The sequence below is a fragment of the Cupressus sempervirens genome, chromosome 11, assembly GCF_028749045.1.
Source record: "Cupressus sempervirens isolate cs-2001-9-10 chromosome 11, ASM2874904v1, whole genome shotgun sequence".
In the NCBI taxonomy this organism is placed as follows: Eukaryota; Viridiplantae; Streptophyta; class Pinopsida; order Cupressales; family Cupressaceae; genus Cupressus; species Cupressus sempervirens.
The window spans coordinates 253,371,115-253,384,267 of NC_143128.1; the positions used below are offsets into that span (position 1 = coordinate 253,371,115).

Sequence of the window (13,153 nt, forward strand, 5' to 3'; positions counted from 1 at the left end):
TAGGGGGTTTTGTGAAGTCTTTAGGCATTATTATCATCCATCTTGGAGAAGGGGATGCAAACTTTGATGGGCTAGTAGTTGCGGCTTGAGAACTAGAGTATAGCTTGGTGGAATTGAGGGTACAAGTATAGATTCTTCTTGGTGTTCCTATCCAATTGTGTATCTAGACTAGTTGGTATTGGTGTGTGCAGTTGGATCTTGAGGGATCTTGCAAAATTGTTATTGTAATTGTTGTTGTATTTGGCCCTAACCTAGAAGACATTATAGTTAGGTATATTGCATGTATTCAATTATCTATGAATAAAGAGTTGTGGTTTGGTATCAGATCTTACATTGTGGTTGCTTTGTTGTTGTGTTTCGACTATGTGGTCATTTGCATGGATCCATATTACCTCCAATAGGGGTACCCTCAAAATCTCATTGCATTAATGGGTATCAGAGCAAAGGTGTTGCTAAGTGTGTAGATAGATTGTCGAAGCTAAGGAAGTTTGCACCAAGACTTGGGTTGACAGAAGTTGGTCTAAGAAGATCTTGATCTAGTGGTGGATTATTCTTTCTGGAGTCCTAGATCTCTTGGTTGTGAGGTAATAGATTGTGGTTCTGACTTGCAATTGCAAAAGACTTGTAGATGGATTGATGGATGTGAAGATGGAAGGTTGATCTTATTGAGGCATGATCGCAAGGAGTTTTTGGATTGTAGATCCATGTTCTTGGACTTGTTCTTGGAGTTTTTGGATTGTAGATCCATGATCGCAAGAATTTCCCACACTCCTTGTGATAAACCTGATCCATGTTCTTGGACCTGATCCAAAGATCTTTGCAAACCCTTTGCAAAAGAATTTCCCACACTCCTTGTGATATGGCTTCAAGAGGATTGGACCTTGGGATGATTGTGAATCTCCATGATGTGGTGGAGGCGAGGTTTTCTGAGATGTTTGCTTAGTTTGAAGCTAGCTTGGTTAATCGATTTAAGGATGGGATGAGGAAGGCATTCTATATATTTTTATGGATTTGGAGTCTACCAATCCGAAAAAGAGTTGTCTGGCCAATTAAGAGACTTGTTCATGAGAGAAGATGGCTTAGCAAGGTCGACGTAGAAGAGGTTGGTTTTGTTGATTAGTTGGTGGAGTCTAATAAAGAACCTACAAAGAAACTTGAGGTTATTGTTGAGGGCAATCCTAACCTTGTTGATGTTGGGATGGAGATTGGTTTTCATGATCATTTAGTTGGGTCTAACATGGAGATTATAGAGCACTTGGTTGTAGATGATCCAGTTGTTGTTGGTGGTGAGTTGTGTGTTGCAAAGCATCTTGTTGTGAGTAATGAGACTACTAGTGTTGGGAGTTTGACATGTGTTTCTGAGGGGTTACATATTGCTGATGATATGGAGTTTTTTGCTACTGGTGTGGATTCACTAGTTGTTATTGTGGGTGTGGATTTGTTGGTGAAGCATTATGTTTAGTTTGTTCCTAGGAGTGAGCATGTTGATTGGATGGTTGAGATTCTAGTGTTTGACAGAGTGATGTAGATGTGGATGATTTGCATGTTGGTTTTCTTGTCCCTATTCAAGCGGAAGCCTTTAGTGAAGATGAAGATGGTTGTGGATTTTTCATTGGGCATCAAAGTGTGGGACATGTAGTTTTCTTTGTACCCCAAGAGTTTGATGCAAGGGCATCTAAGGTTCCTAAAGGTTCAAGCATATTTATAGAAGGAGTGGTGCTTGGTCACTACTAGTTGTATTGTGGCCAAGGTGCTTGGTTGTCATTGGTTGCTTGACTTGTATGGGTTGCTCAATATGCACTGGGAGCTTGGTAGTGCTTGGGAGTTTGCTAATGCTCGGCTTGGTCTTTCTAACACTCGATTTAGTCATGGTTCTTGTAGGTGTCAAGTTGTCTATGAGCCAACTTTGGGTATTTAATTTGTATTGTAGCTGACTTGTGGCTCAACATATATTTAATGTAAGGGATTTAATTTATTTTGTAATGAATTGAGCTGACTGATTGTGGCTTAGTTGGGTATAACTAAGGGGTTTCATGGAGTCTTTAAGAATTATTATCATCTAGCTTGGAGAAGGGGATGCAACATTTGAAGGGCTAGTAGCTATGGCTTGAGAACCAAAGAATAGCTTGGTAGACCTGAGGGTACAAGTGTAGATTTTTCTTGGTTTATCCCGTTGTGGATCTGAACTAGCTAGGATTGGTGTGTGGAGTTGGATCTTGAGGGATCTTGCTGAATTGTTATTGTAATTCCTATTGTATTTGGCCCTAACCTAGAAGGCCTTGCAGCTGGGCATATTGCATGTAATCAGTTATCTATGAATAAAGAGTTGTGGTTTGGTATCAAATCTTGCATTGTGGTTTCTTTGTTGTTGTGTTTCCATTGTGTGGTTATTTGCAAGGATCCCTGGGTTACCTCCAATAGGGGTACCCTCAAAATCTCCTTGCATCACTTCCCCCATAAGAAAGTTTCAGAAAATTTTGATAAGCAAGATCCTCCTCCTCTCCTTGGCATAGTTGTTATTGCAATATACTTATATATGACTAGTACTTTATTTGTTCTTGTTGGAATCATTAGTTTTCCCTTTTAACACCTTATTTTTTGTGAATATTACACTATTTTCTTTAAATTAATGTAAATGTAAATAAGATATATTCATTAAAAATATTGTTGATTCAATCTACCAAAGGGTTTGATTAAAGAAGAATTAAGTTTTTTTTCCTAATCAACATTCCCAAAGAGTGTTTATAAAAACTATTTTATTTCAAGCACAAGTACAACAAATTAAGGCAAATCTCTTCTAATCATCTATTCCCTACCGATTCATTCACATGCATTCAAGCACAATTTATACACAAAAACATTTTTAAAGGCGTGGAGATCAATATGTAAGCATAAATGAGAACCATAACAAGGAGCAACCATTCTACAATTTTGAAGTGTTTTTTGAGCAAAACACCTATTTTCAATACATTAATAAATGCATATTAACATCTTTGAGAAAATGTTTAAACTTTCTAATACAATTAATTTACATATTTAATTAGTCATGTATTATATTGGTCCCAACTCTTAGTCTTAAAATATAAATATTGGTTCACTATGGTAGAACCAAATTTAATTTTAAAAATGTAGAATTTCAATTTGGCATCTAATAAATGAATTAAATCTTTATTCTCAAGTCTAGTAACCCTAAGATCCCTTTAGTGATCAATCCCACAATGTAATGATTAAGTTGTGGCATGGTTGATGGGTCTCACCACAATTTAAATCTATGCACCCTTGTTGGGGTATGCCCTTGTTGGGTTCTTGTGCTTGCAAGTGTAATTTACCAACAAAAAATAACACTATAAGATCTTTATGACTCACCAAGATTCCTAAATGAGATTCACAAAGATGTTGAGTGCATAAGATATTTTGAAGATTACTTTTTAAAAGTAGTGTATATTATGAGGCCTATCGAAATATGCTATAAGAATTTAGAATAAAAATAAATGGCTGATTTCTAATTAGCTTTAATTTTATATTATGTTTAAGTAATGTGTTCGTGTTCATATGTCTTATCAAATCATCAATAAAGTGATATAAGATTCTTTATTTTGAATGAAATATTAATAAATTTTAATATTCATTCAATTAATAATTAAAAAGTTCTAGTCTCCTAGTAGAATGTTGACATATCAATCAACAAAATCTTCTACTTATATAGAATAATGATAAATTATCTAAATAAATTTAGATTTGTCTTGTTGTAGAATGTTAACATATCAATCAACAAAATCTTCTACTTATATAGAATAATAATAAATTATCTAAATAAATTTAGCTTCGTCTTGTTGTAGAATGTTGACATGTCAATCAACAAAATATTCTACTTATATAGAATAATAATAAATTATCTAAATAAATTTAGATTCATCTCGTTGTTGCAATTTCATGAGTAAACAAAAATCTCTAGCATCCTCCATAGTTATTTAGAATACTTACAAATCAATAACAAGTGGGATGAGATTTTTCTATTCTACATAGAATATTGATAAAATGCTCGCAATAGAATTAGATTCAATCTTTTATCAACAATTTAAAAAAAAAACTCCCATATCTTACTCATATAGAATTCTCGCTTAACATGATTTAACCCCCTCAACCCTCACTTCAAAAAGCAAAAGTACTATATACACTATAAAACCATTTTTTCCTTACTTTACCAATGCATGGTCCTTGACATCTAGAAGAATAGTATCTGAATTGGGCGGAATAATCTCATTCTCCAACTTATGAAGAGAAATGGGAAGCATCTCTGAAGAGGTGGAAGAATTTTCTTTATCCTTCCCTGCTTCTCCCCACAAAACTCCATACAATCCAGCTACTATAAACACTCCTCCCAAAACACTGCACTCAAAATAGGGAATCTGTAAGAATTTGCATATTTGGTTTCCAACCTTAACAAGCAAAAAATTATAAAATTGATGAGAAACATACATTCCCAAGAACATTCTCCTTGCAAAAATTAAGGAGTCCATGATTGCTACAATAATCATCTCCAATGGAGTGAATGCTGTGGCAAATACAGGCCCTTTTATCTCCATGCACAGCCCTTGCACATAATATGCAATTCCTGACCCCACTATTCCCTGCACAATAATATCATACTGTAATGAATATGATAGAAAGACCATGCTCATTTCATTTATATAAATGGTCAAACAATCAAATCAGTTTACTTATATAAAAAAATTAACTAAATTTTTATCTTACATTCATTAACTAAAATAAAATTGCTCTATGATAGTTAAAATAGATTATATTTATACATAACAGTTAGTTCTTGTGATCAATTAACATAAAGGAGATCGCCAAGATCTCATTTAAACAGTTGGTATGTAGACTACAATGATGGATTGCTTATGAAGAAGGTATTTAACAAATTAAAATATTAATAATTATAACGATCATGATAATATTCATTGTGGAGAAATTTTAAGTTGTGATTATTATTTTCGAATCATTGTTTCTAGTATGGTTGGTCCTAAAAAATTTGAACAAGCTTATAAATTTCATGTGTTTCTTTTTGGATAAAAGTGGGCAACCCACCATAAAATTTTATTAAGAAACTAAACCTGGTTCAAGAGTTCAAGAAGGAAAGAGCCAATAAGAAAACCTCATGTCCTTGCTCAAATACAACATTTAAACATCACCATACACGTAAATTTCATGTTATTGTTTAAATGAAGACATAATTTGTAAACACTCTTCAATATAAATAAAATAAAATTTTAAAGACCATTCTTTGCCATAGCTAATATTAGTGACTTACAGAATAGACTGCTGCGGCAAGCTTCATATCCAATCCAATTGTCCATGCAGAAGGACGTCTTTCAAGAGCTAAAGTGACTACAGCTGACTGGAATGTGCCCATTAAGCATATTAGAGTTGTCAATGAAATTTGTGCGGAAATTTTCTTAACAACTGAACTCTGCATATCAAAACCAAAAACTTAGTATTATTCAAGTTTACCCATTTCATTTTTCATTAACACTCTATCTATAACAAATTATTGAATATGATCTAAAACGTTTATACAAATAAAATTCACACAATAAAAAACAGAAATACCCAACATAAACACTACCTATGTTTATGATAAGGATTCTAAGTAGAAACAGAAAAACAAGCCATCTATATTATATGAAAGACTAAGAGGTTAAAAGGGGTTCTAACTTGAAGAACAAACAAGCCACTCCATGAAAGTGTTGAAGCAACTAAAAACATGGCACCCTTGATCCAGTCACTATCATGAGTTGATGAAGAGACAACATTTGATGAGCTCTTCTGTGAAGACCAAAAACTGGGCAGAATAGGACCTTTGTAAAAAGTCATCAGCATTGCTCCTCCTACACATACTATTGTTCCCACTATCTTTGCTTGACTACGATGTTCTCCAATCTTCACCTTCTCTATCCTACACAATATACATACAACTATAAGATTATGTACTTACTGCATGTCTACAGTACAACACAACATAATGTTTTCCTTTTACAAATGATGTTTCAGTATGATTTATGCTATGATTATGTAATTTACATTGATCTATGTCTCTTATAACAATGACTTATTAGAGCATATATAATTTTAAATGGTTTACTTCATTTTGTTTCATTTACAGAAGCATTACTTAAATATATTCATTATAAACTTATTCTATCAAGTTTATATATTAATGATATTGGATTTCCATTACTGAATTTCTGAATTGGATTGCCTGATAACTTTGTGTATCAATGATTCAGATGAAATCTAAAAATGTTGAACAAAAAACTATCGATCAATTTAATCCTCACATTTAGAACTGATTCAAGTTTATATATGTTTATACTGTCCTTCACCAAAATTGATTCTATGGCTCTTGAGCTATAAATATATGAAAACAATATCATAATGTTACATGTTTGGGATGGGATAGTGCAATTGCCTGAATATGAGAGCCATCAAAAAAGTGATTGCAGGGACCAAGTTAGTCATTGCACCAGCAAAAGTGGGAGAAGTGTATTTTAACCCCAAGTAATAGAGGTTTTGATCTAGGACAGGCCTGCCAACATTCATAAACATTACATGTTTTCCAATTGTTTTCCAATTCAATAGAAGAAAAGAAACAAAGGAAGAAAACCATGAAAAGAAATGAAAACAATATACTTACCCCAACAAACCCAGTGCAAAAATCTGACAAAACATGGTAAATGTGATTCTGGGCATCACCTTTCTGCAATGCAATGTTAATGTAAGTAATTGTATCAGGTTATTCTTAAACATCATATATCAAAGAAGAAATTAAATTTAGAAAAATAAATCAAATTTACACATTTAACCTAGAAATCAAGCCTTAATGTATGATGTTTAAGCTGTCCTATTATATCCAAAAATTTGAATAAGTAAATATTGAATACCTCTCAAGAAAGAAGGCAAAAGGAGCAAGGACAGCAGTGGCTACAGCATGCCTGTATACCACCAGAACAAAATGACTCATTCCTTGATTAAGTGCAACCTTTGTGATTATGTCCATTCCAGCATAACCAAATTGCAACCATATCATTCCCATATATGGTTTTGATGTCTCAAATAAATCCATCCACTTCCCCATTGATAAACACAATTGATGAAGTTCTAAATGATTTGATACCCTTTAAACAAAATCCTTAGAAACTGATCTGTAAAATGAAAAGCTGGCCAAGTATAACCAGCATATACCCCATTGAATCAGTAGAACATATTTCCCCTCTTAAAATACAAAAAAATCAATTGATTAATATGCCCAGAAGTCCAATTGTTTAAATTGAACAAGTTTGTTCCTCATCAAAGAAATTCTGTATATTTATAGATAAGAATGACTTTAAAAAAAATCATTGAGAAATATCATTATTGTTTTTAATGTCACTTCACTTAGATAATCAGAGATTAGTTTTGGATAACAAAAAGGAAAGTAATTGTTTACCACTTTCACTTTTAGTGGAGGCCACAGAGAAAATCATTTGATCGCTGAAATGTATGACGTCTTAATAGAACAAAGTAGAATTTTAAAATTAGTCAAAAATAAATTTTGGTTAATAAAAAGAAAATGTCGTTTATCATTTTTAGAGGAGATGTAAAATTGCTATTAAAGAATTTTACTTTTAAAACGTATAATACTTGAATAGAATGAAACAGAATATTAAAATGATCAGTTTGCAAACTTCACGCAAAATTAATCAATCAGTTATTCAACAATAAAAGCATGCCCCTGTTTTGTGCTGTATGTGTTGGACCAATCTAATAGATAAGTACTATTACTTGTCTTTTGAAACAATATCAAAAAGGAAAATTATTAAAGGGTTTGCAGTTTTATTATGTTGTGTCATATCATTCGTTAAAGTATATATTCTGCACAGAAAAGTTGAATCAGTTAGAATGATGATGAGAATTCATGTCATTTTTCAAAAAAAAAAAATTTAAATCAATATTTTTTTTAAAAAAAGTTTAGAGCTTAATATATAAGGAGGAGGATGTGTCATATCATTTGTTAAAAGTATATATTCTTAGAGATGCTGTATGGTTAAATCAATTAGAATGATAATGGGAGTTCATGTCATCTCTCGGGCATAAATTCTTTAAAGATGTTGTATGATGTAATCAAGGTGAGAAAGGTAGTGTTCAGTCATCCCTCAAAACATGAATCTTGAAAAGTCTACTAAAGATGCTTTAACTCAAAAAATAATTGATCTATGTATAGAGTGAATAAATTCAACCACAACATTAAAATAACTTCAATCACAATGTAGTTTACCGTAAGAACTCTCAATTAGCTGGCTCTAGGGAGAAAGTTGATTAAATTGAAAAGGATTTTTGGCTTATGTACAAGGTGAAGAACTTCACTAACTTACAATGTTTAAGAACTTTGCAAAATCCAAGAACCACAACTCCCTCACTCTAGAAAAGTTGATTGAACTTTAAATAACCTTTGGCATACAAAATTTAAGAACTCAAGAACATTCTAGAACTTCGCAACTAGCTAACTGCCCAAAAGTCAGTCAAACTTAAAAGAATTTTTGATATGTGTACAAAGTGAAGAACTTTACAACATTGATGAACTTCATAACATTCAACCAACTACCAACATGGCAACTCTTTATATTTAGAATGAATGACATTTACAAATATAAATACTTTAGGTACAAATTACTAAACATATTTTTTTGTTGGATATGTGTGTCGGTTTTTATTAATTCAAATATTTATAGATATATCCACACAAAAAGAAAATGACACAAGATCATTCCCCATGCTCATTTAAATGCAGAGAGCAATACTAGTGGGAGGCCGAGGGGGGTTCCAAAAGATTCCAGTCATTTTGCTTTTCCCATACACTAGTGGATTTGAGGGGCAGTTAGGAATGGACCACCCTTCATCAACATTAGGTTCGCCATCCTTTTTACTCTTGTCTTCAATTCATACATATGAGATCACAATAGTCAATAGAAAGACCCAATTTTAAAAAAACAGACAAACCATCAGCTACCAATTACTAGTTGATCATTGATACTACTATTAAATAACCCTACTCTCTATACCACTTTGACAAAAATATTTATTTATAATCAATAAAAGACTATTGTCATAAGATTGTATTAAGAATAAGAAAAAAAACACAATTGAAATCAGAAGTACCATAGCGTGGGAAAATTAAAGAAAAACAAGAGGAGGCTGAGGGGGATTCCAACATAGAGAGAGCAATACCACACACAGAGTAACACTAGTGGGAGGCTGAGGGGGATTCCAACCATTTGATTTTCTACATACATCAGTTGAGCTTGAGAGGAAGTTGGGAATGGACCATCCTTCATTAACATTAGTTTCATCTCTTTATTTTCATCTTTAATCTTTGCATGTGGAATCACCTTAGTCAATTAAAAGAACTACTTTGAAAAGTTTGACCAACCACCACCTTCACCAATCACTTATTAACAACTCATACCACCATTAAATGACCCTACTTCCCCTAGACTACTCAGAAAAAAACACATTTTTTCCTTTTTATCAGCAAAAGACTATTGTCATAAGATTATAGAAGAAAAACAAGGGGATGGTGTATGGAAGCTGACAATATAGGCATTGTGATGAAGACAAAATGGCATGACTGAGCAAGCATTTGCAGTGTAGTGGCCATGATTTTTATATTGGTCTGAGTGGATGCGTAGATTTGAGCTCAAGTACAATGACAGAATAATGTTTGGGCAAAAGGAAACATATTTGACGCCTATTTTGTCATGCTTTATGAGATCTATACCCACTAAAAGATTAGATTTAGACCCCAATTAAGTGTTGCCAAAGTGCACCACAAGAATAGTTCACATTCTCCATTATTGCACAAACAAATTTGCTTGCTTTCTTTCTTTTCCAATTTCTTCGTTTTTGTGTTGGGACAGCTGCTAGTAGCCAATGAGCTGATAAAACTATGAGCATTTGTTTATGTTTATGCCAAAATGATTCGTCACAATCATTCATATCAATGGAGTTTTCTCAGGTTTTCAATCATAATTGCAGACCACTAGTTTAAATAAAAAAAATGTTAATGGTCTACTTTAAACTTTTGGAAAAGTTTGTCACGGGGAGTTTTTTCTATATATTGTTTTCTTATTGTGTGTGATTGATGAGAAGAAATAAATTATGTTGATGTTAATTATTTAATTGATTTCATAGATTTGGTGAGTGCAATGTCACAACTTTAAATGAACTGTGTTAATGATTTAAACTATGACAAGTTGAAAATTTGTTTTTCTATAAACATAAATATATAGTTAAGCTTTAGATAGAATATGTTGGCGCTAAAAATTGCATGGTCAATTTTCAGCACTACTGAAAAAATCAAGCCCTTAAATGCTTTTAAAATGCATATGTGCCTGATTGTATCCAGCTGTCCATTTGAGACCCCTAAGGTGTTTAATGCTACTAGCACCTTTCATTCAGCATGCCTAAGCATTTCGTGAAGTTAAATTGAGTTTCTGCGTCATTTGGCGAAGTCCTGTTTCGAGCATTTGTCAAATTTGCAATTATGCCCTAGTGTCAAACAACGACAGGAGGCTGTGTTTGCCAATGAATATCTTGCACCCAGATTTGCATCATGACTTGCCACTTTGGGAGTGTCTAATGTCCATACCCGACAACCTATGTTCCAGATTTCGAGTTGTTTCGAGTCCGTTTGAATAGGTTTTGAACCCCTCAAAGTTGGTCAGTCACTGTTTTCATGCTTTTGCACTTTGCACACATTTTTGGGAAGCCCTGTTTGACGTGATATAACTTTGACCCAGTTGACTAAAATGCTAAATTTCCTTTTGCATTGCATGGTAGATGTCAGAAACTTCCTATGTTTCAATTTTTAAGTCTTGACGAATCTGTTTGATCAGTTTTCAAACGCGATTCCAAACGCAATTTATGACTTTTTACTAGTGTCAGTATTTGCAGATCGATTAGCGGCCCTGTTTGTGGCATCATAACTCCTAACTCGTGATTGGTCAAGTCAAATGGTTTGTTCTCCTGTATTGTCCACTAAAAATATTACAAGTGTGCTAGTTTTTAGAACTTGACGAATCCATTTGCACACTTTTCTAGGGTCATTCCATTTGTAAATATTGCTTTGTCATTGTTCCTAGTTTGCAAAATCCAGGTAGCCTAATTTGATTGTCCGCCATTTGCGCCCAGTCATTCATCATGAGCCCAAATCGCAGATTCATAATGTCCTCATGACAGAGAATGAGTGTCCCAGTTTTTATCTTCCCATGTGCCCGTTTGCCTAGTTTTTTGAGCCGAATCCAAACCCTATTTGGTGTTTTCTTGCAAGTAAATCTAAGAAGACAACTTTGACGGTCAATATCTTTTAACCTGGAATTCATCATGAGACAAGATTCGGCAGGGTGAAAATATATGGAACAGAGAATCAGTGTGCCTATTTTTAGAGCTCGACCAGAGGTTTGGATCAGTTTTCAAAAGCAGTAAATAGACCTCCTGGCATCAAATTCATAGTTGGCAGAAAGTGACAAATTGAGTTTTTAACGATCAATCTGTGATCAAAATTGATTCAAATCAGTTTGAAAAGGCCAGTGGATTAATTTGATGGTTCAGTTGTTTGAAAACGAAAATGTTTTAGCCGGACCCACTTTGGGGTCCGACTGATTCCATCAAACTGTTAGAGAAATGCCTCAATTTTCAGAATGATGAAGTGAATTTGCTAACCACAAGGTCTAAAGTGATTTACAATGTGGTCATATTTGGTTGATAAATAGAACTCTGCCACAAACCATGAGGGTGTTTGGGGAGGTGAGCATGAAGCACGGCATCAAGGAAAAAATGATTGCTTTTCTTCTATACAAGGTTACATATTATTTGGACAAGATTTTTCTTGAAATAATGCCTTTCATTTTCCCGAAGGAAAGGGGTCTTGTATGTGTGCAAATGATAAATATAATAACGATGGGAAGTTGTCACTTTCAAGTGTCTACCTTGTGAGGTTTTGGCAGGTCTTGTGGATTCTGATGAAGCAGGCAAAGATGCCCACACCAAGCTGGGAATCAATGAGGAATCTACACGTATAAATTAAAAGACCCTGCAAAATAAAAAGAAGCGCAGCAATGGCAGAGGGCAATCTATAAAGAGTGAAGCCGCTAAAAGCAAAAAAGTAGCAGCCACGCATTCTCAGCAAGGTACCTGCAAGCGAGCAAAGAGCGCTCACACTAAATCAAAGGAGCTCAATGCATGAACAAGACACCACGAGCTTACAAGGAACCCATAGTATGAAGAATAGAGGCGTGAAGAAAGAGGCCCCACGTCTCAGCAAATGGAAGTTCTCACCAGCAAATTCTAAAGCCGCAGCCTGAGAGGACATCGCAATAGTAAAAGAAGGAGACGCCATGCATGACAGGTCAAAGGAGAAATCCTTAGGGCACCATCAGAGGTGTCATTGTTGATGCGTCTACAACATTGGAAAGAGAGTTCCACGCCACATCAGCGAGAGAAGCCACACAATTTTAAAGAAGCAGATTTCAATGGAGACATTTAGTCCCATATGCACTATGTTAGAGTTTGAAAAAACATTTAAATACACCTACACACCATACATTTATTGTCTTTAAGACACGGCCTTTTAAAGGCAAGATGTGCATACGGGCCCGACTTGACTGGGTAGTTGATCAAATGGCTAACGAAATTTTGAATGTTGAAATGCATAAAAAACTAATGAAATCAGAAGGGATAGGTCATTAGAAAAGTGGCTCCTCGCTACTTCGCTACCTGAGAAATCTTGGAAAATCTGGCTAGCGACATAGCGAGGTCGCCAAAAAACCCAAAAATTTGGCGAAGGCAGATTATTAATGCAAGACATGCCAAACATTGCATCAGAAGGAGGCAAAGAAGGAAAACAAGCAGAAGGAGACGTACCTGAACTGGCCAGAGAAGAGTCGTTGAAGGGAATGGACCGTTGCGGTACTCCCGACAGCAGAGAGGGGTCTTGATGGTCATTCCGCAGAGAAGAGCTGAACCATGGAACAGTCTTGGGCCTGGAAGGAAGAGAGGAGGAAGGCCAGTTCGCGAGTACTTGAGGCGCTGGACGAGCATGCTGCCAGCTAGGAGA

General features: G+C 34.5%; 1 protein-coding gene across 1 annotated transcript; it reads right to left on the reverse strand.

Moving 5' to 3' along the window:
• Window positions 1-4,077: 4,077 nt before the first annotated feature.
• LOC149529108 (WAT1-related protein At5g07050-like) lies at window positions 4,078-7,342 on the reverse strand. Its single transcript, XM_089810092.1, has 7 exons — window positions 6,945-7,342; window positions 6,698-6,760; window positions 6,473-6,589; window positions 5,719-5,959; window positions 5,315-5,473; window positions 4,480-4,631; window positions 4,078-4,389 (listed from the first exon to the last, which is right to left on the reverse strand). The coding sequence occupies exons 1-7, from the start codon at window positions 7,136-7,138 to the stop codon at window positions 4,197-4,199; spliced, it is 1,119 nt and encodes a 372-aa protein (XP_089666218.1). The 5' UTR covers window positions 7,139-7,342; the 3' UTR covers window positions 4,078-4,196.
• Between the last annotated feature and the right edge of the window lie 5,811 nt (window positions 7,343-13,153).